Source organism: Elephas maximus, chromosome 16, assembly GCF_024166365.1.
Source record: "Elephas maximus indicus isolate mEleMax1 chromosome 16, mEleMax1 primary haplotype, whole genome shotgun sequence".
NCBI lineage: Eukaryota > Metazoa > Chordata > Mammalia > Proboscidea > Elephantidae > Elephas > Elephas maximus.
This window is the reverse complement of record NC_064834.1, coordinates 6,984,510-7,012,184: the sequence shown is the minus strand read 5'-3', so window position 1 is coordinate 7,012,184 and position 27,675 is coordinate 6,984,510. Positions and strand designations below refer to the sequence as shown.

Here is a 27,675-nt window from a genome sequence, read left to right as displayed (position 1 = left end):
CTTTAAACAGAAAGGCAAAGTTGGCTGACACAAACTGCTGAGCTAACACTCATTCATTTACCTCTTATCTCATGCCAGAATCAGTTATCAATAAGGAAACTCCTAGAGAGGAGCCAAGATGGCAGCTTAGTGAGACACACCATGCCATCTCTCTACAGCAAAGACACAAGAAACAAAGTGAAACAGGGGCAGATGACAATCCTGGAACCCTGAACATCAAAAAGAAAGATAAAGAATTGAATCAAACACCGATTGGATGAAGAAATTGAGAAAAGGCAGCAAACGAGGAGCAATACAGAGTGGAGGTGTCCTGCCAGGCATCCTGGTACAGCGTGGCCATCTTGAGACAAAGCCAGTAGCAACCCCGCGTGAAGCACACAGGAAGGCAACATCATGGAATTCCTAATAAGAGACAGAGACACTGTGTAAACATACCCAGAGTGAAGCAAAGTAAATGGAACATGATCCAGATCTAAGGAGGGAAAGCACAGGAAGGAGGGTGAGAGCTCCTGGAATCCTGGTGTCCACAGAGTAAGGAGGGAACCAGGATCCAGAGAGAGGTATACTCACCAGCAGCACTCCCTGACCATTAGGGTGGATGGTACGTTCAAAGTAATAAATCCATAGAGTGTCAGCAGGAGGTCACCCACCCACCCAGACTCCAGGCAACTCCCCTCCTCACATTTGGTTGTGGCCAGGTCCCGACTTCTGGCTGCAGCCAGTGGCAAGTGCCCAGTCACCCACATCTGCTGAACAGAGGAGCATGCTCCCCTCCCCTCCCATTCCTGATCATTAGCAGCAGAAAACCCCATATCCCAGCTGCCCCACCTGCTTGGGTACCATATACAAGCCCACTTTCCTCCCCACTGGGCCCCATCCCATGCTGCTGCCACCCACCCCCACCCATCAACCCAGAGGGTGACAGAGCATGTGTTCTTATGGGTCTGTTTGCCTGCCACTCACCCCTGCCTGCGGAAAAGACGAGTAGAAGAGAACGCACTCCTGCATTCTCTTTTGTCCACTCTACCCACCACACTCACTTTCCCACTTACTCAGCAAGTGCCATCACCCACTCCTGTGCTGCTGGACCGACAATAGGCTGTGGTCAACGCCTGCCCGGCCTTTCCTCAGATGTCCCACACAACTAGCAAACTGAGACCTGCGCTCACACTGGCAACCACAGCCCCACCCACCCAGAGACAGGTGGTAAGTGCTGCCATGCCACCAGACTAATCTCCAGTACAGCACGCCCACACTGCCAGCCCAGATATATCAAAAGAAAACAAAAAACTCAGGATGAAGCAAACAAAAACAATCAATAAAATAACACCTTAATACCTTAATAACAGGCAATATCAAATCATAAAGAAGCAGGACAAGATGGCTCAAGCAGGTGACCAAAATAAAGGGGTAGAATACCTTTCTGAGAAAGAAATGGTAATGGAACAACCTGATAAGGAATTAAAAAGACTTATAAATAGGATTATACATATATATATATATATATTTCCCTCAAAAAGATTAGGGAAAACACAGACAAAATTCTAGAATAATTCAGGAAAACAATACAAGAATAAAATGACAAAATAGACAATTAGAAACCATACTAAAACAACAACTAGAAACCCAAAAGATTAACAACAAAATATTAGAAATAGATAACCCAATGGAAGGGCATAGAAGTAGAATTGAACCAAAGGAGGGAAGAATCAGTGAAACAGAGGACAAATTCCTTGATGTTAATTTGTTTGAGGAATAATCAGGAAAAAAAAGAATAAAGAAAGCATAAGTGTTATGTGGGACACTATCTAGAGGAATAATTTGCACATGATTGATATTCCAGAGCATGAGAAGACAAAAAAAAAAAAAAAAGGGCAGGGAGAATTTTTGAAGATTTGCTGGCAGAAAACATCCCTAATATCATGAAAGACAAGAAGATTTCCATCCAAAAACCTCAATGAACCCAATACAGGATAGACCCCAAAAGGAAGCCACCAACACAAATCATAATCAATTTCAAAAACAAAGAAACAATCCTGAGAGGAGCTTGGGAAAAACAAAACGCCACCTACAAAGGGGAACCAACAAGACTAAGGTCTGATTTCTCGGCAGAAACCATGCAGGCAAGGAGGCAATGGGATGACATATATAAAACTCTGAAACAAAAGAAGTGTCAACCAAAAATCATACCTACAGCAAATCGTCTCTCAAATATGTTGGTGAAACTAACATATTCCCAGATAAACATAAAGTTTTTATTTGTAAAAACCAGACCAACCTGACAAGAAATATTACAGCGAGTCCTTCAGACAGAGAACCAATGACAACAGACAACAACATGAGACTGAGACATATCACAGCATCATCCAGACAGCAACCCAGGTAAAGCTACAACGCCAAAAACAGGGAACCAGACGTGTCAATTTGTAAACAATGATAATGTCAAAGCAAAAAGGGGGAACAAATAGTGTAGCTGTAGAACTTCCATATGGAGAAGAAGTAAAGGTGATATTAAGAGATAACAGACTGTTTTAAACTTAGGAAGATAAATTTCAGAGTAACTACAAAGAAAATTAATAAACGTACTCCCCAAATAAAAAAGAAGAAAATCATAAAGACTCAGTAAACACAAAATCAACAATGAAGAAAAGAAAATCCACAAACAAAAAGAACACAGCACAGGAAATTAAGTGGAACAAAGAAACTAACACACACACAAAAAAGCATAGCAAAATGACAGCAGTAAATCCATGCCTATCAATAATCACACTGAGTATAAATGGTTTAAATGCTCAGACAAGAGACGGAGAGTGAGAGTGGATTTAAAAAAGACGGCCCATCAATATGTTGCCTACGAGAGATACACTCTAGATACAAAGACATAAGTAGGCTAAAAATCAAAGGATGGAAAAAATACATATCAAGCAAACAGTAACCAAAAAAGAGCAGGAATGGCAATATTAATCGCTGATAAAATAGAATTTAAGGCAACATCCATTATGAGAGACAAAAAGAAAAAAAAAAAAAACTTTGCTTCGAGTTGATTTTGACTCATACCAACCCTATAGGACAGAGTAGAAGTGTCCCATAGGGTTTTCAAGGAGCAGCTGATGAATTCAAATTGCCAACCTTTTCATTTGCAGCTGATCCTTTAACCACTGTGCAAGCAGGGCTCCATAAGAGACAAGGAAGGACATTATATAATGATTAAAGGTCAATCCACCAAGAGGACATAACCATAATAAATAGTTACAACAACCACTGAAAAAACTGCAAAATATTTAAAACCAACTCCAACAGTCCCGAGAAATAGACAGTTCCACAATAATAGTAGGAGGCTGTAACATACCACTTTCAATGCAGGACAGAACAACTAGAGACTCAACGAAGATACAGATCTAAACCATACAATCAGCCAACTTGACCTCATAGACATATACAGGACACTCTGCTCAACAGCAGCAAAGTACACATACTTCTCCAATGCACATGGATCATTCTCCAGAATAGAGTTTATTTTAGGCCAAAAAGCAAGCCTCAATAAATTTTTAAAAACATGGAAATAATACAAAGCATCATCTCTGATCATAAAACTAGAAATCTACAACAGGAAGAACAAGGAAAAAAATGAAATACATAGAAACTGAATAACACCTTGCTTAAAAATCACTGGGTAATAGAAGAAATTAAAAATTAAATTTAAAAACTCCTACAATCAAATGAGAATGAAAATACAACATATCAAACCTTTGAGACACAGCAAAAGCAGTGCTCAGAGGAGAATTTATAGCAATAAATGCACACATCAAAAAAGTAGAAAACCCCAAATCAATAGCTTAACCCTACAACTTGAACAAATAGGAAAAGAGCAGCAAAAAAAAAAAAAAAGCCCACAGTCATCAGAAGAAGGGAAATGATTAAGATTAGAACAGAAAAAAATGAAACAGAAAACAAACAAACAAAAAAAAATAGAATCAACAAGACTAGAACATGGTTCTTTGAACGGATCAATAAAATCAACAAATCACTGGCCAAACTGACAAAGGAAAAGAATGAGAAGATGCAAATAACCTAAATAAGAAGTGAGATGGATGACATTACAACAGAACCAACTGAGATGAAAAAGGATCATAAAGGAATATTTTCAAAAATTATACTCCAAAAAATTTGAAAACCTAAAGGAAAGGGACAAATTTCTAGAAACACACTACTTAACTAAATTAACACAAACTGAGGTAGAAAATTTGAACAGACCCATAACGAACAAAGAAATTTAAGAGGTCATAAAAAAAAAAACCCAACAAAATAAAAAGCCCCACCCCAGATGGGTTCACTGGAAAATTGTATCAAATATTCAGAGAAGAAAAAAACCAAAAACCCACTGCATTCAGAGAAGAGCTGACACCAATTCTACTCAAACTATTCCAGAACATAGAAAATGAAGAAATACTTCCTAATTCATTCTATGAAGCCAGCATGATCCTGATACTGGAGCCAGGCACTCCCATTGTCATCGAGTTGATTCTGACTCATAGCAATCCTAAAGGACAGAGTAGAACTGCCCCATAGGGTTTCCAAGGACCGGCTGGTGGATTCGACATGCTAAACTTTTGATTAGCAGCCAAATGCTTGACTACTGTGCCACCAGGGCCCCTCAGCCAGGCAAAGACATCAAAAAAGAAAAAAAAATTACTGACCAATATCCTTCATGAATGTAACTGCAAAAATTCTCAACAAAATTCTAGCCAATAGAATTCAACAGCATATTATGGTACCTGAGATCTTAAAAACCAGATAGTGCCCAACTACCATTTATTGAACATTTTTGATCAAAGTTTTATAGCAGCATAAAGGAGGAAATAATTAAAGACTTGCTATTCTCCTGGAATCATTTTATTCTTCTGGAATCCAGATTTCTGGCTTTCATGGAGGTTGGGGTAACCCACACAGGTCATTGCCTTTGGATATCCTTTTGGACCTTGCGCTTTGAAAAAAACTGGTTCCTGAAGCCACTTTTGAGTCAATGGTCCAGATAAACTAGTACGATCATTTTGCTCTGGGCATTGTGCTTTTTATTTTTTTTTAAGATTTCAGTCTATTTTGGTAAACCGACACCGAAGATCAGACTGAGAGCTACGTTTAAAGTAAATCAGTGATTCGTTTAATTAGTCTTCAAGACAGTGTTGTATGAAATACCTGTCTAATGTTTGTAATCAAACTTTCACCTCCCTGTATCTTACAGAAACCTAGTTCTCAGAGGAGACTGATCTCATGGTTTAGATTCCATTTTGTCTTAGGCTCCACTTACCACTTCTGAGAAAGCGACTCATGACTGCCAATAGGTAAATCAAGGAGGCGCAGCTTGCCCTCGGGACACTTTGTATATTTTGAAAAGATTAATGTAAGACCTCCAATAGGAGAGGTCCATCCTGTATTACCTTGCTAATCATGAATTCTCAAATGGAAAGTTGGTTGTCACATGTAAATTTTTCTATACCTTCTGTTCTCTCTAGACAAACTCTGGGTGCCCCTTATGAATATATGTTTTGTGTGGTAGATCCAACTATACTAGTTTAGATGACCCCTTTCCAACTGACAGTGTGTTTACAGGGACTAACTCTTATTTAGATTCCTGGTGAATGCATGGGAAATGGCCTTTGGGAACTTTAGGATCATCTTTAGATATTCACAGTAATGATGCTAGTAAATATTTGGAAATGTAATACCAGATTTTTACACACTGTAAGATGATACTCAGAAGAAAGCCAATTGGCACGTCACTCAGGGTGGGGTTGGTCATTTCTAAGAGCTTTATTTCCTGCTTATGGGATAGTTTAATTGGAGAAATCTTTAAGAAATTTATCAGTCACTATGGGACAAATAGCAGAAAAAGCTGCTGATGGGATGGAAGCGCGACAGCAATCTCTGGCCTTATTAAGCCAACATGGCATGAGATAACAGAACAGCCTTAAATTTTTTAATAACCAAGAAGGTAGTCTGTGCTATAGCAAATGCCTCTTGTTGCATTTGGATAAATAACACAGGAGAAGTAGAACCAGATACACATAGAATTAGACACAAACACCAGATTTATTAGGTTGGTTACAATCAGGAATAAGTACACGGGATAGATCACTATTGCAAGGAATAGTAATATTCTTAGTCTGCATCCTGATAGTATTGGGCATAGTAAAACTTATCTTCTATTGTCTTACACTTAAAAAGAAAAAGAAAACCTCAAGCTAAAACGTACATTGAGTCTGCTCATTTCAGCTATGTGATTGATGAGAACGTCACTCTTAAGATCCTAGTGAAGAACCAAATGGTATCCGGTGGAAAACCAGCACCTTGAGTTTAAAGAGCCTGTTATGGCCACCATCTAGGAACCGAATTAAGTCCAGATATTGATCATTGATGTGTTATGTCCAATCTCCAATCAAAAGGAGGGAATGATTTAGGAGATAATATTGCAGCCATTATTCCTGTCCTTGAGTATAAAGAACGTAACCTAGCTGGAGCTGGACTCAAAAGGACTCACAAGGACACATCTGGGCCCTGAGGTATAGAGACAATAGCTAGGACAATCTTGGAAAACATCTTTTAGGGAAACTTTCACATAAACAAATCATAAACAGCAAAAAAGACCCACATTTTTTCCACTCTTCTCTTTTTCTATTAGTTTTTAGTGAATAGTAAGATTTGTTGGACCAATGAAGACCCTCCTGACCGTCATTACGGAAACCTGTACCAATGGTTATTAAGAAAGACAATTCAAAATGTAGAATCACAGTGATTTGGCAGTTTTAAGGCAATATGTGAAAAGGTGGATCTTTCAATAATTTCACCCATTTGTAATGTTAACATACACATATACTGATGATGCTGTAACATTCCTCAGACTCAGAAGGACATGGCTCTGGCAGCATACTTGCCGAATTTCCCACTTTTGCTTATTCTGTAATATTTCCTGGAGTCCAGACAGACATAGCTTTGGCCGCATGCTTGTCTGTTTCCCATTTTTGCCACTTTGAAAATATGCCAAATAAAACCTTTCTTTTTCCTTTAAAAAAAAAAAATTTCAACAACATATCAAAAAAATATTATGACCAAGTGGGATTCATACCAGGTATGCAAGCATAGTTCAACATTAGACAATCAAAAATGTGATTCACCACATAAATATAGGAAAAGGATCATATAATTACCTCAATCAATGCAGAAAAGGCATTTGATAAAATGCAACACCCTGTCCTGATAAAAATTCTCAACAAAACAGAAATGGAAGGGAAATTCTTAAACATAATTGAGGGCATACATATAAAACCAACAGCCAACATTCTCAGCGGAGAGAGGCTGAAAGCATTCCCCTTAAGAACAAGAGCCAGACAAGGATGCCCTTTATCATCACTCTTATTCAATGTTGTGTTGGAAGCCCTAGCTAGAGCAATAAGGCAAGAAAGGGAAATAAAGCGTACCTAAATTGGTAAGGAAGAAGTAAAAGTATCCCTATTCACAGAAGACATTATCCCACACAAAGAAAATCCCAGAGATTCCACAAGAAAGTTACTGGAACCAATACAAAGATTCAGCAAAGTGATAGGGTACATGATCAACATGGATTCCTCTACACTAACAAAGAGAACTTTAAAAAGGAAATCATGAAAATGATACCCCAAAAAGATAAAATACTTTGGAATAAATCTAACCAAGGATGTGAAAGACTTATACAAAGAAAACTATAAAACACTGCTGCGAGAAACCAAGAGACCTACATAAATGGAAAAACACACCATACCCTTGGATAGGAATACTTAACATTGTGAAAATTTCAATACTACTCAAAGTGATATTTAGATATAATGTGTCTTAGACATCTAGTACTACTATAATGGAAAGCATTAACAAAGAGAGATTTATTCTCTCATAGTCTAGTAGGCTAGAAGTTCAAATTCAGGGCATCAGCTCCAGGGGAAGGCTTTCTCTGTTGGCTTTGGAAGAAGATCTTTGTCACCCATGTTCCCCTGGACTAACAGCTTCTCCATCCAGAATCCCCATGTCCAAAGGTCTTGCTCTGCCCCCATCACTACTTTCTTGGTGGTGTGAAGTCCCCAGCTTTCTGCTTGCTTCCTTTTCTCTTTATCGCTTGTAAGATAAAAGATGGTACAGGCCACACCCCAGGGAAACTCCCTTTACATTGGATCAGGGATGTGACCTGAGCAAGGGTGTTACATCCCACCCTAATCCTCTTTAACTACAGGCAGAGATTATGATTTATAACTGAAAGGAAAATCACAAAATGGAGGACAACCACACAATACTGGGAATCATGGCCTAACCAAGTTGACAGATATTTTGGGGGGATGCAATTTAATCCATGATGTAATGCAGCCCTGATACAAATCCCAACAGCACTTCTCACCCAGATGGAAAAACTAATCACTAACTTTATATGGAAAGGAAGGAGCCCCTGGATAAATAAAGCAATATTGAAGAAGAACAAAGTAGGCCTCACACTCCCTGATCTTAGAACATACTGTACAGTCACAGTAGTCAAAACAGCCAGGTACTGGTACAATGACCGATACATAGACCAGTGGAACAGAGTTGAGAACCCTGAAGTTAATCCATCTACCTACAGACACCTGATGTTTCACAAAGTGTCAAAGTCCATTAAATGGAGAATTGTTCTCTTTAACAAATAGTGCTGGCAAAACTGGATATCCATCCACACAAAAATGAAATAGGATCCATACCTCACAGCATACACAAAAACTAATTCAAAATGAATTAAAGAACTAAAAATAAAACCTAAAACTATAAAGTTCATGGAAGAAAACATAGGGACCCAAATTTATGGCACATGTAGGCTATCAAACAACTAAAAATACACAAAAGGCAGCAGATAAACTAGATAACTGGGACCTCCTAAAAATTAAATACTTATGCTCATCGAAAGAGTAAAAAGAGAATCTACACACTGAGAAAATTTTTTGGACAACGACATATCTGACAAGGGTCTAATCTCTAAAATTTATAGATAGCTTCAGCACCTCAACAACAAAAAGACAATCCAGTTAAAAAATGGGCAATGGACATGAACAGACACTTCAACCAAAGATAACATTCAGGTGGCTAACAAACAAATGAATGTTTTGCTATCATTAGCCATTAGAGAGATGCAAATCTAAACTATAATGAGATGCTAACTCACCCAGACAATAATGGCACCAACAACAACAACAAAAAAAAAAAACAGAAAACGACTAATGATGGCAAAGCTGTGTGGAGATTAGAGCTCTTACATACTGCTGGTGAGAATGTAAAATGGTACAACCACTATGGAAAATGGTATGGTGCTTCCTTTGAAAGCTAAAATTGAAATACCATATGATCCAGCAATCCAATTTGTTTGCCCAATGGATGAATGGGTAAACAAATTGTGGTACATACATGCAATGGAATACTATGCAACCATAAGAATAATGAGGAAACCACGAAACATCTCACAACATGAATGAATCTGGAGAACATTATGCTGAGTGAAATAAGGTAATCACAAAAGGATAAATATTGTATGAGACCACTATTATAAAAAGTCAAGAAAAAGTTTACACACAGAAAGAAATATCTTTGATGGTTACTGGGGATGGGATGGGGAGCGAGAAACACTAACTAGATAGTAGCAATGTGTTAATCCTCGCCAAGGGAAAGACAATACACAATATGGGGGAAGTCATCACAACCTGACCAAGCCAAAGGAAGACACTGAGAGGTGAGCAAGAATAAAGGGCAACTAGGCAAATACTATAACGTACACAGTCCTACAACAAAAGTAATAACAAACAATAATTTACAAGCAGATATATAGGTAGATATGTATGCTAAATAGGTGTCATGGTCATACAGGAGACCATCCCTGTGCATGTTTGTGTGTGCTGCACGTATATTCATATATCTAATAGAAGGCACAGTTATGGAAGCTTCTTAGACGTAACTGAATACCTCAGGGGAATTAGTTACTAGGCTTGAAGCCTGAGGACCATAGACTCGGGGGACATCTAGGTCAATTGGCATACAACCTACTTTGATAAGTAGCATCTGGAATCTTAAAAGCTGAGACTGGCCATCTAAGATATAACTATTGGTGTCCTCCCTTCTGGAGCAAAGGAGAGTGAAAAAAAACAAAGACTGATGGCCCACAGGAACCACAGCTTCCTTCAGCCTGAGACCAGAAGAACTAGATGGCTCCCTGCTACCACCACTACCATAGTAGGTGCTGGTTAGAGTTGGATAAAAATGTAGAACAAAATTCAAATTCATAAAAAAGACCAGACTTACTGTCCTGATAGAGACTAGAGGAACCCCTGAGACTATAGCCCTAAGACCCCCTTCTAGCTTGGAACTGAAGCCACTCCAAGAGGTCACGTTTCAGCCAGACAATAGACAGGCCTATCAAGTAAACAGTAACACCCGTGAGGAATGTGCTCCTTAAAACAATCAACTATACAAGATCGAAAGGGCGACATATGCAGAAAAGCAAAGGTGAGAAGTCAGGAAGGGACAGAAGAACTGGACTAGTGGAAATGAGGAACCCAGAGTGGAAATGGGGAGAATGCTGACACATTGCAGGGATTACAATCAATGTCATGAAACAATTTGTGTACGAATTATTGAATGGGAAGCTAATTGGCTGTGTAAACTTTTACCAAAAGCACAACAAAATGTTCAGGAAAAAAAAGGAGACTCCAAGGAACCCAAATATCTAGCATTCAAACTATTGTCACTAAAAAAACAAATGAACTCTGCATTTGGTTTATCATTAATGGAGTCATACTACCATCATACCTTCTAATCATTTCCTAGTGTTTTGGGTTTTTTTTTTTTTATAATTTCATAATTCACAGTAAGACTATAACCTAAAAGACAAACAACGTTGGTTAAACCACTCTTGTATCCCAAATACTTGGCTAAACATTTCTAGCTCTTCACTGTATCAATCAATCAAAATACTTTCAGATAATAAGGCTTAAAAACAGGCAGAATTCGAACTACTGTATAAATTACTGAACACCATAGGAGAGCCACTCTCATCCTACGTAGATTCCTGGACTGTCCTTCCTCACCATCAATTCAAGTGGACCCAGTGCCTCTCAGTGAGCCCTTCACCCAGTATTCCCATAGGATGCATTTTCAATAGCGGAATTTGTCTAAATCCCATCTCCCCAGCCAGAACTGGTACCTGAAGACATGACAGAAGTTTCTTCCCTCCAACATCCCATCAGACTGTCCGGGTTTAGACTGAAACCCTTACACCCAATGGCTTATTGAAGATCATATTTGATGCAAAACCCCAAATTCAGTATCTTCCTCAAAAAAAGTAATTTTTACTATTCTTTGGAAATCCAAACACTGCTTCTTCTTCTGGTAAAACTATCTCTTTGATAACTGGAAAAACTCAGACTGGTTTTATTTTTACATCAATAATACTATTAAATAATACTATTAAAGTATTTGAATAGGGAATTAGGCTCCAAACACTCTTGCGTATGGGTCAGATTTGAAACATTTAACTAAAAAGAAAAACTAGCCTGAGAACTAAGAAATTATGTGAATTCTTACCCCCCAGTTTCCACATAATTATATATTAATCATTATTCCGTTGTATGTATCCCAACAATTAACGACACCATAACTTACCATTAGTAATCCCGTTCCCTAAAGTCCGTAAAATCTCAAACACAATCTAATTATCACTTATCTGGAAATACTGAACAAATACCTTGTCCTACCACCATCAGTGAATACATCCTCTTTCAGTATTTTGAGCATTTCTAAAATGTATAACCACTGTTCTAGTTTTTATTGTATTTTTAACATTCTCTAATAGGAAAAACCTTCTCAGCAAAATACTTCATCTAAGAGAACTGCTAGAAAGTGCTTAGCCCTCCTTTTCCCTCTACGAAGGTTTCCTCTAAGGACCTAATTCCAACCTGAATTTTATACTCCGGAATGCCTGTTTCTTTGGCCAGTTGTTCTCTGGAAGCTATACCAGGGTAAGGATTCTGTTCAAATGATGCTTGGAGGGTATCCTTTTGACTCTGGTTAAAAATAATCCGCTTACTCCGTGCTTGCCTTTGTAGTGTGCCTGACGAAGAGAAAAAGGGGAAAGGAGTATAAAGAATATGTTTGTGGATTGAAAACTGTGATGTTAGAGGTTTTTGTTCTGTTATAAACACAAGGCATGTGCTAAGTCCAAAAATTACTATAAATTTTTACTTTAGGCATTCAGGTAATGCCATGCTAAATTAGGCACCAAAAAACGTTGTGGTCAAGTGGAGTGAGACTCATAGCAACCCTACAGGACAGAGCAGAACTGCCCCACAGGGTTTCCAAGGAGCACCTGGTGGATTCAAACTGCCAACTTTTTGGTTAGCAGCCAAACTCTTAACCACCGAACCACCAGGGCTCCAAACTGGACACAAATATATGTAAATACACATATTAGTAAGAATGACAATCACTGAACTAAGAAACTAAAGCAAAAACTTACAGAAAATCTGTAAAATTACACACATAGAAATAGAAATAATGAAGATACATGAAGCCACTAGATATCATGAAAAAAAATTAAACAGGTTAAATAAAATAATAAACCCTGGTGGCGTGGTGGTTAAGTGCTACGACTGCTAACCAAGAGGCCGGCAGTTCGAATCCGCCAGGTGCTCCTTAAAAACTCTGTGGGGCAGCTCTACTCTGTCCTATAAGGTCGCTATGAGTCAGAATCGACTCGATGGCAGTGGGTTTTGGTTTTTTGATTTTGTAATAAATAATAATATATTGTAATACAGTTGAATACAAAACATTAGCTATTTCATGTTTGTTTTTCTCCATCTAAATTGTGAACTTAAACACTTTAGGTAGACAACACATGTAGGAGACCCTTGACTGTCATCTTAAATTTAAAATTCATCTATTAAATTTCAAAGCATCCCTGGAGAAACTCCCAAAACTATGGCCCCTGGACGCTCTGTTAACCCAGAACTGAAACCATTCCCGAAGCCCACTCTTCAGACAAAGATTAGACAGGACTAGAAAACAAAAACAATACGTGCAAGGAGTGCGCTTTTAGTTCAATCATATACAGGAGACCAAATGGGTGGCTCCTGTCCAAAAGCAGGATGAGAAGGCAGGAAGGGACAGGAACTGGTCAAATGGACACAGGGAACTTGGGGTGGAAAGGGGTTGTGTACTGTCACATGGTAAGGATTGCAAGTAATATCACAAAAAAAAAGTATAAATTTTTGAATGAGAAATTAACTTGAGCTATAAACTTTCGCCTAAAGCACAATAAAAAAAATTTTTTTTAATGCAAAAAAAAAAAAATGCAAAGCACCCATTAAACCCATGACTCAATTTATCACTGAAAAACAGCTCCACCACAAAATCAGGGAAGTGAGTTAAAATTTCATAAACTCTGGAAAATGACTAAGGCATTTGGCATTGTAACACACAGAGCAAAGATAGTGATTGGGACTTACCACATGGTGTGCTGGTCAAATCCATCCTGGGAAGAGTCATCTGGATTCCACAGAGGCTAGCAGCCAACTTAGCAGCTCCTAGAGACACAGGACTTTATCAAAACAAAGGGTGACCCACCCATTCCTTAAATACCTCTCCATTTAATCTCTTCATTAAATAGTTAACACCTTCAGAAAGAATCTTGAAGCAATCATATTAAGGGGAAATTTAATTTGAAGTGGAAGTACAGATTCTACTAGGCAGCTTTGCCTCTATCATAATACCTTTCCAAGTATGACTTTAGTTCTGTGCTCTCTAGTTTATAAATATGTAAACATTTTTTCTCTTATACACAAGGCCCCTTGTTTAATTATTTTGAGTTGGCCGTACTCTTTAATATATGGAAAGCACCACCTCACTTTGTACTTTTCACATTTCCTTCAGTTTTTCCTGAAATATAATTCATCCTGTGGTAACCTGACGCTAGAAATGCCAGTAAACTTTCCTCAGTCCTTAAACTAGCCCAAGCCAGATTTGCCCCACTCCACATGCACAAAATGGCCAGCTGTAACTAATGGACCTCAACAGCCGATGCAGGGACAGGTGGAATGAATCAGAAGGAAAATCATCACCTGGACCCTATTCTGAAGCGAGAGGTCCAACAAGAACCATGTTACCTCCTGTTTCCTGACTGCCTTCTGGAGTTTTTCCCTCCCAGGTATGCCTGTGCAGCAGCCATCTTGCTGCCCAAATCACATATAAGCCCTGCTTTCCCAGAGACTGGGGAGTCGGATCAGAGGAACGTCTTCCTGGCTCCTTGCTCTACACGTTGTAGTAAAGTTACTTTCACTTTCTCAAAGACCAGTGTCCAGATTATTGTCAAGTCTGAAGGTAGGTGCAGGACAGAACTCACCTTCTAGGGTTCGGTAACACCATAACTGTGATGGGCTGGTTTATGTGTCAGTTTGACTAGGTTCAGCTTCCCAGTTATTCAGTCAAACACCAAGGTAGCATTACTACAAAGTTGTTTTGTACAGGTGATTACAGTATAAATCAGTTGACTATAAAACCAATTATCCTAGATAATCTGAAAAGCAGATTATATGGGTGGGCCTGATTCAATCAGTGAAAGACTTTAAGACTAAAGCCAAGACTTCCCTGACTAAGAAATACTGTCTGGGGACAATGACTTTAACTCATGCCTGAGTGTATCAGCCTAACTTTGCAGACAGCCTTACCTACAGATTTAGTTCTTGCCTAGCCAACCCCTACAATCATATAACCCAATTTCTTGATATATATATAAAACCAGAAAAACAAACTCATTGCCTTCCAGTCAATTCTGACTCATAGCCACACTATAGGACAGAGTACAATTGCCCCATGGTACTTCCAAGAAGTAGCTGGTGGATTTGAGCTGCCAACCTTTTAGTTAGCAACCGAACCCTTAACCACTGTGCCACCAGGGTCTGTGGTACTATGAGTGAATCTATAACAACAGAATCTTTTTTCTAAGAGAGAAAAATATACTTTATTAATGAAAAATTGGTTAATGTAATTAACTCTCAGTGCTAGGGAGGGTGTGAAGTTTACAGCTGTGTGTCAACTTGACTGAGCCATGATTCTCAGTGGTTTAGCAGTTATGATGTAGTTTGGCAGTCATATGATGTTGTGATCACTTCCCTGGTGAGATTTGATATAATGTGATCACCCCCATAATGGGATCTGCTCTGAGTAGCCAATCAGTTGAAAGGGAATTTCCCTGGGCTTGTGCCCTGCATCGAATATAAGCAGACATTCTGGCAAGGTGAAAAGTGGCCAACTGGAAATCTCAATTTCTAGTTCCAAGGAATCCTTATTGTGCCTCCTGGTAGAAACGTCAGACCCCTAGACCATCAGAGCCTAAGCTTGCTATGGGTCTTGCAGCTGGCTCCTGTTCTTGGGACTTGAGCTAGCAGCTTACCTACAGGCTTGCCTGCCCATACTGGTATTCATCGATCTTCCCAGCCTGTGAGGAAGAGCCCTGCTCTCTGACCTGCCAACCTTAAATTCACCAGCCCTGTGGCTACGTGAACCAGGAGAAGCCTCTATACTGAGGCATGGACTTGGGACTTTCCGGCCTCTGCGTGAATTATTTCCTTGACATAAATCTCTCTATATATATTTATATTTACATATATATGTATATATCTGGCCAACCAACTGAAGGAAACCCGTATTTATGCCTATTGCAAAGAAAGATGATCCAACAGAATCAGAAATGATCAAACATCATTTATATCACACTCAAGTAAAATTTTGATGAAAATCATTCAAAAGCAGCTACAGCAATACATCAACAGGAAACTGCTAGAAATTCAAGCCAGATTCAGAAGAGGACGTGGAACTAGGGATCTCATTACTCATGTCAGATGGATCCTGGCTGAATGCAGAGAATATCAGAAAGATGCTTACCTGTATTTTATTGACTATGCAAACACATTTGACTGTGTGGATCATAACAAATTATGGATAACATTGCAAAGGCTGGGATATCCAGAACACGTAATTATGCTCATGAGGAAACTGTACATAGATCAAGAGGCAGTCGTGCAAACAGAACAAGGAGTTATTGCATGGTTTAAAGCCAGGAAAGGCGTGCATCAGGGTTGTATCTTTTCACTATACTTGTTCAGTCTCTATGCTGAGAAAATAATCCGAGAAGCTGGACTATATGAAGAAGAACATGGCATCAGGACTGGAGGAAGGTTCATTAACAATCTACACTAGACAGAGATGACACAACTGTGCTTGCTGAAAGTGAAGAGGACTTGAAGCACTTACTGATGAAGATCACAGACCGCACCCTTCAGTATGGGTTACACCTCGGCATAAAGAAAACAAAAAATCCTCAGAACTGGACCAATAAGGAACATCATGATAAACTGAGAAAAGATTGAAGTTGTCAAGGATTTCATTTTACTTAGATACACAATCAACACCCATGGAAGCAGCAGTCAAGAAAACAGACAATGCATTGCATTGGGCAAATCTGCTGCAAAAGACCTCTTTAAAGTGTTGAAAAGCAACCTTGAAGACTAAGGTACGCCTGACCCAAGCCATATGGTGTTTTGAATCTCCTCATATGCATACAAAAGCTGAACAGTGAATAAGGAAGACTGAAGAAGAAATGACCCCTTTGAACTATGGTGTTGGCGAAGAATATTGACTATACCATGAACTGCCGAAAGAATGAACAAAGTACAGCCAGAATGCTCCTTAGAAGCAAGGATGGTGAGACTATGTCTCACATACTTTGGACATGGTATCAGGAGGGATCAGTCCCTGGAGAAAGACATCATGCTTACTAAAGTAGGGGGTCAGCCAAAAAGAGGAAGACCCTCAATGAGATGGCTTGACACAAACCAAACAAGCCAAACCCAGTGCCATTGAGTTGCTTCTGACTCATAGCAACCCTATAGGACAGAGTAGAACTGCCCCATAGAGTTTCCAAGGAGCACCTGGCAGATTTGAACTGCCGACCGTTGGTTAGCAGCCGTAGTGCTTAACCACTACGCCACCAGGGTTTCCATGGGTTGACACAGTGGCTAAAAAATGGGCTTGAGCACAACAATGATTGTGAAGATGGCACAGGACCAGGCGGTGTTTCATTCTGTTGTACATAGGTCGCTATGAATCAGAACCAACTCGACGGCAGCTAACGACAACTGCTTTTGCTTCTCTAGAAAACCCAGACTAAGTCAGTTGGTACCAAGAGACTGGGGTGCTGCTCTCACAGATACCTAAAATGTAGATGTTTTGAAATTGAATAGATAGAGGCTGGAAGAGTTTTAAAGTGTCCATTAGTAAAAGGCTAGATTGCCTTGAAAAGACTGTTGGTGGAATTATGGACATCAAAGACAATGCTGGTGAGGACTCAGAAGGAAATGAGGAGAGCTGTTACACTGGAGATAGCGCTGGAACCAACCCACAGAGCAAGAGAGTTGGGTGCCTTTGTGCAGGAGGTTCTTGACAGAGTAGGGTGCCTCCAGGCACTTATCTGTGGAGAGATAAAGAGCTTTGGAACACTCACCCCAGCAGGGCAGACCCTGGATGGCGAAGCTCGAGGGGCCAAGAGGCCAAGGAACCAGGATACTGTCTCTGACTCAGCAATTATTCTTTCAGGAATTTATCATGTGACAAAAATATACACATAAACAAATTCATGACTTCCAATCATTTTTTTTTTATGAATCACCCTTAAATAGCAAAATAAACACCAATTCAATTTCTACATGTAAAATTCAGTGACGTGACATTGATCACATTCTTCAAGTTTCGCAACCATTCTCACTATTGTTTTCCAAGTGATTCCATCATCATTAACATAAACTCACTCTCCCCTAACCTTTTCGTGTAAGCTTTTGAGTTGCTGTGGTCAATTTGATCACACATAGATAAATCTTTTAAAAAGTACCATTATAGATTGAAATGTCTCCCCCAAAAAATATGTGTTGTAAATCCTAACCCATAGACCTGTGGTTGTAATCCCATTTGGAAATGGGTTTTCTTTGTTATGTTAATGAGGCAGAATTAGTGTAGGGTGTGTTTTACGGCAACCTCTTTTGAAATGTAAAAAGAGCAGGTCAAGAAAGCAGAGATGGGGGAGGACAGATGCCATGTCACATGCAGATCACCAAGGAACCAACGCATGGAAGACAAAAAAGAGACAAGGACCTTCCCCCAGAGTTGACTCAGAGATTAGGCCTTCACCTAGAGCCAGTGCCCTGAATTCAGCCTTCTAGCCTCCTAAACTGTGAGAAAATAAATTTCTCTTAAAGCCCCCGACTTGTGGTATTTTCATTATAGCAGCACTAGCTAATTAAGACAAGCACAATGCCCAAGGCAGGCATTCTTTACTAATTAAGAGTAACTATTGTTTTTTTTTTTTTTATTGTTTGGTTTAAAGATGACTTCAGTGGATATATAATAACAGAATCGTATTGTCTTAGTTTCCTAAAAAAAATATAGAAATACCACAAGTGGATGGATTCAACAAAGAGAAATTTATTCTCTCACAGTCTAGGAGGCTAGAAGTCCAAATTCAGGGTGCCAGCTCCAGGGGAGGGCTTTCCCTGACTGTCGGCTCTGGAGAAGGTCCTTGTCATTAATCTTGCCCTGGTCTGGGAGCTTCTCAGTGCAGGGACCCTGGATCCGAAGGACATGCTCTGCTCCCAGTGCTACCTTCTTGGTGGTATGAGGTCCCCCTGTCTCTTTGCACGTTTCTGTCTTTTACATGTCAAAAGAGATTGATTTAAGACACAACCTAATCTTGTAAATTGAGTCCTGACTCATTAACCTAACTGTCACTAACCCCATCTCATTAACATCACAGAGCTAGGATTTACAACACATAGGAAAATCACATCAGATGACAAAATGGTGGACAGTCACACAATACTGGGAACCATGGCCCAGTCAAGTTGACACAAATTTTGGGGGGACACAATTCAATCCATGACACTTACAGATGGGTTTTCTAAAATGGTTCTGGGTTTCTGGAGTTGGTTCTCTAATCCAATTAGATACAAAGGTACTAATGGCTCTGGTTCCAGTAATAAAGAAGGCATTGGTAATCCATGACATGATGTGGGAAAATATCACCATTGGGTACTCCTAATTAACAAGATGGATTGACACAGTGGCTTCAAACATAGCAATGATTGTGAGGATGGTTTAGGACCAGACAGCGTTTCGCTGTGTTGTACTTAGGGTCACTATGAATTGGAAGCAACTTCACGGCACCTAACATCAACAAAAGCAATTAAATGCCTATAGAATACAGAGTCCAACACTGAAAGTTCTAAAAGTTCTGGATATGGCACCACTGTACAGTATGATAATCCGGCCACCTGGTGGAAGGTTGATTACATTGGAACACTTCCGTAATGGAATAGGCACTTAGGCTAGACACAAATTTGTTTTCCCTGCATGTAACACTTCTGGAAACCCTGGTGGTGTAGTGATTAAGGCTACGGCTATGAACCAAAGGGTCAGCAGTTCAAATCTGCCAGGCGCTCCTTGGAAACTCTATGGGGTGGTTCTACTCTGTCCTGTAGGGTCGCTGTGAGTCAGAATCGACTCAACGGCACTGGGTTTGTTTGTGTTTTGTTTTTTTTTTTTTTTGTAACGCTTCTGTCTAAACTCCCATCTTTGGACTTAAAAATGCCTTATGCACCATCATAGCATTCCACACAACATTTCTTCTGTTCAAGAAAATTGTTTCACAACAAATAAAGTGAGACTCCAGGCTCACGCTCATGTAATCTCCTGGTTTTTCCATGTTCCCGTTATCCTGAAGCAGCTGGCTTGATAGAATTGGGAAATGGCTTTTGAAGACTCAGTTACAATATTGGCTAGGTGGTGATGCCTTGCAGAACTGAGATAATATCCTCCAGGATGCAGTATAGCCTCTAAATCAGTATTCAATGTATGATGCTCTTTTTTCCCATAGCAAGGATTCACAGATCTAGGAATCAAGGGGTGAAAATGGGAGTGACTCCACTCACTATTATGCTTGATGGTCCACTAGCAAAATCTTTCTTCCTGTCCCTGTGAGCTTAGGCTGTGATGGTCTAGGGGTCTGATGTTTCTACCAGGAGACACAACAAAAATTCCTTAGAACTAGAAATTGAAATTGCCACTTGGCCCCTTTTCACTCCTCATGCCTCTAAGTCAACAGAGAGTTATTGTACTGATTGGGGTGATTGACTCTGATTAACACGGGGAAATTGGGTTGCTACTATACACTAAAGGTAAGGAAGAGCATGTCTGGAATACAGAACACCCCTTAGGGCATCTCTTAGTACTACCATGTCCTGTGATTAAAGTCACTGAAAACTACAACCACTCAATTTAGGCTATGACCCAGACCCTTCAGGAATAAAGGTTTAGGTAGGTTTAGGAAAGTATCACAACCAGATGAGGTACTTGCTGAGAACAAAGGGAATATGGAATGCATAGTGAAAGAAGGTATTTATAAATACCAGGTTCGACCACATGACCAGATGGAGAAATGAAGACTATAATAGTGATGCAAATTTTATTACGAATGTTTTAAGTATACTAACAAAGTATTTTTGTTTTCTTACCTCTCTTATTGCCATTTAATCTAAGATGAATTCATAATAGTAAACTTTATACCACAGTATTTAAAGAGCATCAAAAAAGATGAAGAAACATAGTGATGTTTGCATCCTCCTGGGGAAAAGGTTAGTATGTTTTTGGTTGTATGCAGGATAGCTGCATCATGTCAGGCAGAAGCATGAATTTGTTGCTGTCTTCATTTGATGTATGAAGTCAAGAGATGCATATTGGTACTAAGCTGACAAGGGATAGACTGTGATTGTCAGTTTGATGTGTCAATTTGGCTAGGATATAGTCCTCAATTAGTCAATCAAATACTAATCTAGGTATTGCTGTGAAAGTATTTTGTAGATGTGATTAAAGCCCATAATTAGTTGACATTAAGAGAGATTATCCCAGATAATCTAGGTGGCCCTGATTCAAACAGTTAAAAGGAATCCTTACGGAAAATACTGAGTCTTCTCTAATGAAAAAGAAATTGTGTATGTAGACAACAGCTTCAGCTTGTCCCCAAGACTTCCAGCCTGCCATATGGATTTTGGACTCACGCAGCCATCTTCCACAATCAAAGAATACAATTTTCTGCAATAAATCACTTTATACCAGCGCAGTTTCTCTAGTTAAACCCTGATGAGTGCAATCATCAAATTGTTTATTTTGAGATGATGACATAGAGGAAAAATTACATTTGTGGGTTTCTTTCAGACAGGCCGTGGGTGAGGCAAAAAATTATTGAATCTGTAAAATGGCAACCCATATTATGCCAATACAAATTTTTTGATAAACCTGTGTCGGCTGTAAAAGCCTAGAGGAAGTAAAACGAGGCAAAGCCTCTTGTGCCCTGAAGTAAGAAAAACAGAACATCACTCTCATGACTCACCTGCTCTTGCATGCTATTATCAGGGTGTCTTAGGCTGGGTTCTCTAGGGAAGCAAAACTAATAAAGATATTAAAATCAAGGAAATGGCTCACGTGGTTGTAAAAGCTGGAATATCCCAAGTCCATGGGTCAGGCTGAAAGCTTCTCCTGATTCATGTAGCCACCAAAAAACCAAAAACCAAACCCACTGCTGTCAAGTCAGTTCTGACTCACAGCAACCACAGGGGATGGCAAACCCAAAACCGGCAGGTCAGAGAGCAGGGCTCTTGCTCACAGGCTGTGAAGATCGACGAATCCCAAGATTGGCAGGCAAGACAGCAAGTGCTAGCTCAAGTTCCAAGAACCTGAGGTCAGATGAACAGGAGCCAGCTGCAGGAATCAGAGCAAGCAGAGGCCCAAAAGCTTTGCTAGAAAGTCCACCTACATTGGATGCAGGCCACATGCCCAAGGAAACTCCTTTTCAACTGATTGGCTACTCAGGCAGAACCCATCGTGGAGGTGATCACATAATATCAAATCTCATCATGGAAGTGATCACATCATCATTTGACTGCCAAACTACATCGTAACTGCCAAACCACTAAGAATCATGACCCAGCTAATTTGACACACAACCTTAACTATCACACAGGGTATATTAAGAAAGAATTTCAGAAAGAAATGCATCATTTAACAGGCAGAAGTAAGAAGACAGAAACAACCTATGACTACAAGGTAATGCCTACAGATAGACTTTTCTCTAATTTTAAGTGAAGAAATAAAAACTAACAAAAAAATATCGTTATTAATTCCCATTGAGTTAGTTCCAACTCATGGTGAACCCATGAGTGAATAAAACTTTGCCTGGTCCTGCTCCATCTTCTGGATTGTTGATATGCTCAAGGCAATTGATGTGGTCACTGTGTATCTTGAGTGCCTTCCAACCTCAGGAGCTCATCTTCCAGCGCTATATCAGACAATATTCTCTTACGATCCATAGGGCTTTTATTGGCTAATTTTAGTAAATTTCCAGGCCTTTCTTCCTCGACTTAGTCTGGAAGTTCTGTTGAAACCTGTTCAACAACATAGCAACACACAGGCCTCCACCAATAGACGGATGGTGGCTGTGCAAGAGGCACATTAGTTGGGACTTGAACTTGGGTCTCCTACATGGAAGGTGAGAATTCTACCACTTAACCACCAATGCCCCAGTTAAGTAGTTTGCCTAATTTAAAAAAGAAAAAAAATTGAACTTGAGTTGGTGCACTCTCACCTTTGTTTTAAAAACAAAGCAATGATTAAATTAAAATTCTACTAATAAATCATTTCAGTTGGCTACTGCTACAGGAATAAAATATGGCGTATGCTTTTGCCACAGAAAATCATATAGGTGTAAAATTTTCTATTAGTATAAAAACCAAACCCATTGCCATTGAGCCAATTCTGACTTATATAGACTCTATAGGACAGAGTAGAGCTGCCCCATAAGGTTTCCAAGGCTTTAACCTTTACAAGAATAGACTGCCACATATTTCTCTTGCAGAGCAGCTGGTGAGTTTGAACTGCTGACCTTTCTGTTAGCAGTCAAGCACTTAACCACTGCACAAACGGGACTTGTTTTTAATTAGTATAAAAGGGGGTAAAACAAAGATCTCTCTGGATTTGACTGTCAAGATTCTAAAGATTCTATTAGGAGTGAAGACCAATCCACAGTTCCAGGGCCAATATAGGGCTCCTTGGCTCACAGAATAAGAGAGACATCACAGATTTGGCCCTCATCAATCCTACCAGCAGATGGAAAGATGTCAAGACAAATTTTAAGAAAACAGCACCATACTTCCTCCCAGTGCTGGCTGAGTTGACATTTTTGAGGCAATAATCGTGCATTTTGAAGCATATTTTTACTATTAAAGGTAGGAGAAAGAGGTGTGTTTTACCTTACATCAGTCACTAGGCCCCCAACCAGGGGGTTGGGGCCAGAGCATCAGCTGTCCTTCACAGAAGAAACAGAAAGGCCAGGAACGAAGGAAGATCTTTTTCCAGATGGTTCAGATATCCCTTTAGAACTGTGAGAATGTCTCTGTAATATGCCAAATCACTACTTGGATTTTGTTTGTTTGTTTGCTTGCTTGCTTGCTTGTTTGTTTCTGATGAGGGATCCAAGGGTAAGACCTCATAATCTGTTAAATCAATTGTTATGGACTAGAGTCCTCCAGAGCACATGCCATGAAAGCCATGTCAGCCATTGTTCATCAGGTAGTCCTGAATGGAACAGAGGTCAGAGCTACTGTAAGGCATCCAGATTCCTTCTGGACCCACATATTTGAAAGTGAGCCATCACTGGTTTAATAAAGCTTTGGTGGCAGATTGCACGATCAAAAATTTTCAGAGAGTGGTCCAGTAGCTACATGAATGGGGCACAACAGCTATCATGAAAGCATCATGGCACATGCCAAAGGCCATGCTGCCATGGTTCCTTACATTCCATTTTATCCTTTGCAGCTTGTGCAGAGCTCATGCATTCTCCACGTAATTTCTTTTCAAGTCTCTTCATTTGGGAGCAGATGTGTTGCTTTCACAGCTGAATTCATTTTTCAGAGAGAGAGGCAATGCCCCAATGATATCAAGTTATGGCCACAAGAAGCAAATTTATCCACTAGTCAAGCATTTTACAATGCTTTTTGTTAATCTTTTCTGTGGGAAAATAACTGTTACAGACTGAAATGTGTTCCCCAAAAACATATGTTGGAATCCTAATATCTGTAGATCTAATCTATTATAATCATACAACCTTCCATAAGGCAATCTAATGTAATATAACCTATCAGTTGTCATCCCAGTGTAGGGCAGATCCTAAACCTAATCATTTCTGAATTATATTGGTTTCTCATTCACAAAATGTACTGGGAAATTTCCCACCGTTGTAACACAAAGCCTACTTTGCAAACATGTAAAAGTCTGTTTATTTCATGTACTGAATGGGAGAAACTGTACATTGTTTTCTCATTCATTGAGTGTGTTGGGAACATTCTCGTGCTCGTAACACACAGTGGTTTTTGATAACAAGTAAAAGACCTTTTACTTCATTTATTTGAAAGAGAGTAACTGTACATTGTATTTTCATTCATGGAATGTATCGGGAACTTACACATCCATGTAATACAAAGTGTAGTTGGAAACACATAAAACTCCTTTGACTTCATGTACTTGAATGGGAGAAACTGTACATTGTTTTCTCATTGACAGAATATATTGAGAATATTCCCATGCTTTTAACACAAAGTGTTTTTTGAAAACAGGTAAAAACATTTCCACTTGTCTACATGAATGAGAGAAACCATATAATTGTTTCTCTTTCTCACAACCCAAAAAAAAAAAAAAACCAAACCCACTGCCGTCGAGTCAATTCCAACTCACAGCAATCCTGTAGGACAGAGTGGAACTGCCCTGTAGAGTTTCCACGGTGCGCCGGGCGGATTCGAACTGCGGACCGTTTGGTTAGCAGCCATAGCACTTAACCACTACATCACCAGGGTTTCCTCTTTCTCACAATGTATTGGGAACTCTCCTGTCTTGTAACACAAAGTAAACTTTGAAAACATGTAAAATTCTTTTTATTTCATGTACTAGAAAGGGAAAAAGCGTACAATGTTTTCTCATTCACAGAATTATTGGGAAGATTATTGTGCTTGTAACACAGAGTGTTGTTTGATAACAGGTAAAAATCTTTTGACTTGATCTACTTGAATGAGAACTGTATATTGGTTTCTCATCAACGGGATGAATTAGGAACTCTCATTGTTTCAATGCAGAGGATATGTAAAACTCATTTGACTTATTGTACTTGAATGGAAGAAATTGTACATTGTTTTCTCAGTCACAGAATTTATTAGGAATATTACCATGCTTGTAACACAAAGTGTTTTTTGATAATAGGTAACACTTTTTTAGTTTCATCTGCTTGAATGAAAGGAACTGCACTTTGTTTTCTCATTCACTCAGCGTGTTAGGAACTCTTCCTGTTCTTGCAACGCAAAAGTGTTCTTTGAAAACATGTAAAATTTTTTACTTCATGTCCTTGGATGGAGAACATGAACACTGTTTTCTCATTCACTGAATGCACTGGGAACTTTCCCAACCTTTTTACACAAAGTGTACTTTGAAAATACGTAAAACTCTATTGACTTATATACTTAAACTGGAGAATCTGTTTGTTGTTTTCTGACTCACAGAATGTATTGGTAACATTCCTATGCTTGTAACACAATGTGTGTTTTGGTAAGAGATAAAACTCGTCATCTACTTGGAAGGAAAAAACTACATTGTTTCCTCATTCACAGAATATTGGGAACATTCACGCACTTGTTACTCAAAGGGTTTTTTTAATACAGGTAAAACTCTTGGCTTCACCTACTTGAGAAGGAGAAACTGTACATTGTTTATTCATTTGCAGAATATACTTAGAAAATGTACTTAGAAAACAGGTAAAACTCTGACTCTTGACTTTATGTAACTGAATGGGAGAAAACGGTGCATTGTTTTCTCATTCACAGAATGTATTTGGAACATTCCCATTGTTGTAACACAAAGTGTTTTTCGATAACTGGTTAAAAAAAAAAAACCTTTAGACTCATCTACTTGAATGAAAGAAGCTATGTAATAGTTTCTAGCTCACACAATGTATTGGGAACTGTCCCAACATGGCTTCATCCACTTAAAAGAGAGAAACTGTTCATTGTTTTTTCATTCTCGGAATGTACTAGGAATTTTCGCAACCTTGTAATACAAACTGTACTCTGAAAACATATAAAATTCTTAACCATACATTGTTTTCTCATTCACAGAATGTACTGGGAATATTCCTAGCTTGTAACACAAAGGGTTGTTTGATAACAGGTAAAAAAAAAAAAAAATTGACTTCATCTACATAAATGAGAAAAATTGTATATTGGTTTCGCGTTCACACAATGTATTGGGAACTTTCTCATTCTTGCAATGCAAAGTGTACTTTGAAAACATGTCAAACTGTCTGACTTCATGTACTTGAATCTGAGAAACTGTACATTGTTTTCTCATTCACAGAATGTACGGGGAACATACTCATGCTTGTGACACAATGTATGTTTTGAGAACATGTAAAACTCTTTTGACTTCATCTACTTGAATGAGAAAATCTGTGTATTGGTTCACAGTCACACGTTGTACTAGGAAGTTTCCCATTATTGTAACACAAAGTGTACTAGGAAAATATGTAAAACCCATTTGACTTAATGTACTTGAATGGGAGAAACTGTGCATTGTGTTCTCATTCTGAGAATGTATTAGGAACATTCCAGTGCTTGTAACACAAAGTATTATTTAATAAGAGGTAAAAATCTTTTAATTTCATCTCCTTGAATGAGAGAAACTCTATATTGGTTTCTCATTCACAAAGAGTATTGGGAACTTTCCCCTTCCTGTAAAGCAAAGTGTACTTTGAAAACATGTCAAACTCTGTTGACTTCATAAACTCAAATGGGTGAAATTGTTCATTATTTTCTCATTCATAGACTCTGTTGAGAACTTTCCCTTCCTTGTCATGCAAAGTGTACGTTGACAACATGTAAGAATTTTGACTTCATATACTCAAATGGGAGTAACCATACATTGTTTTTATCATCCAAAGAATATATTGTGAACATTCACAAGCTTGCCACACAACATGTGTCTGATAATATAAAACTCTCTTGACTTCATCTACTTGTATGAGAGAAACTGTGTATTGTTTTCTCATTCACACAATGTACTGGGAAATTTTCTGTTCTTGCAATGAAAAATGTACTATTACCATATAATGCTCTGTATTGATTAAATTATCATAATCAACATGTATTTGTAATTAAGTTTCTAAATTTTGTAAAATAAAAAATTGAAAGAAAATACACAGAATGCACTCTATTGTTAGTATGTTTTTATATTAAACACTGCCAGGGGCACCTCTGTTATTTAGGAAAAGCTGGGTCTACTCTTAAAAGACTAAGATAAAATTTATCTTCAAAATTTAAAGCTGGAGGTTCACAGACATCAGATCTTTCTTCAAAAAATAAAGTCAGCATGTGGCATTCAGGTGCTCAGCTGGGTACCCTCAAATCATTGTTTCCCCGGCCCCATGTGCACACATGACTGGGTCACAAG

The 27,675-nt window shown here is 38.9% G+C and overlaps 1 protein-coding gene across 2 annotated transcripts in view; it reads right to left on the bottom strand.

Annotated features, from left to right (window-relative positions):
* Positions 1-14,550, bottom strand: part of LOC126059941 (double homeobox protein B-like) — a 28,322-nt gene extending 13,772 nt beyond the window's left edge. For both annotated transcript variants that reach the window (XM_049856019.1, XM_049856020.1), the window contains exons 1-2: positions 13,539-14,550; positions 11,991-12,145 (exon numbers count right to left, since the gene is read on the bottom strand). In XM_049856019.1, coding sequence (XP_049711976.1) covers positions 11,991-12,145; positions 13,539-13,578 — 195 coding nt within the window. In that variant the 5' untranslated portion in view covers positions 13,579-14,550. The remainder of the gene's footprint in view (positions 1-11,990; positions 12,146-13,538) is intronic.
* Between the last annotated feature and the right edge of the window lie 13,125 nt (positions 14,551-27,675).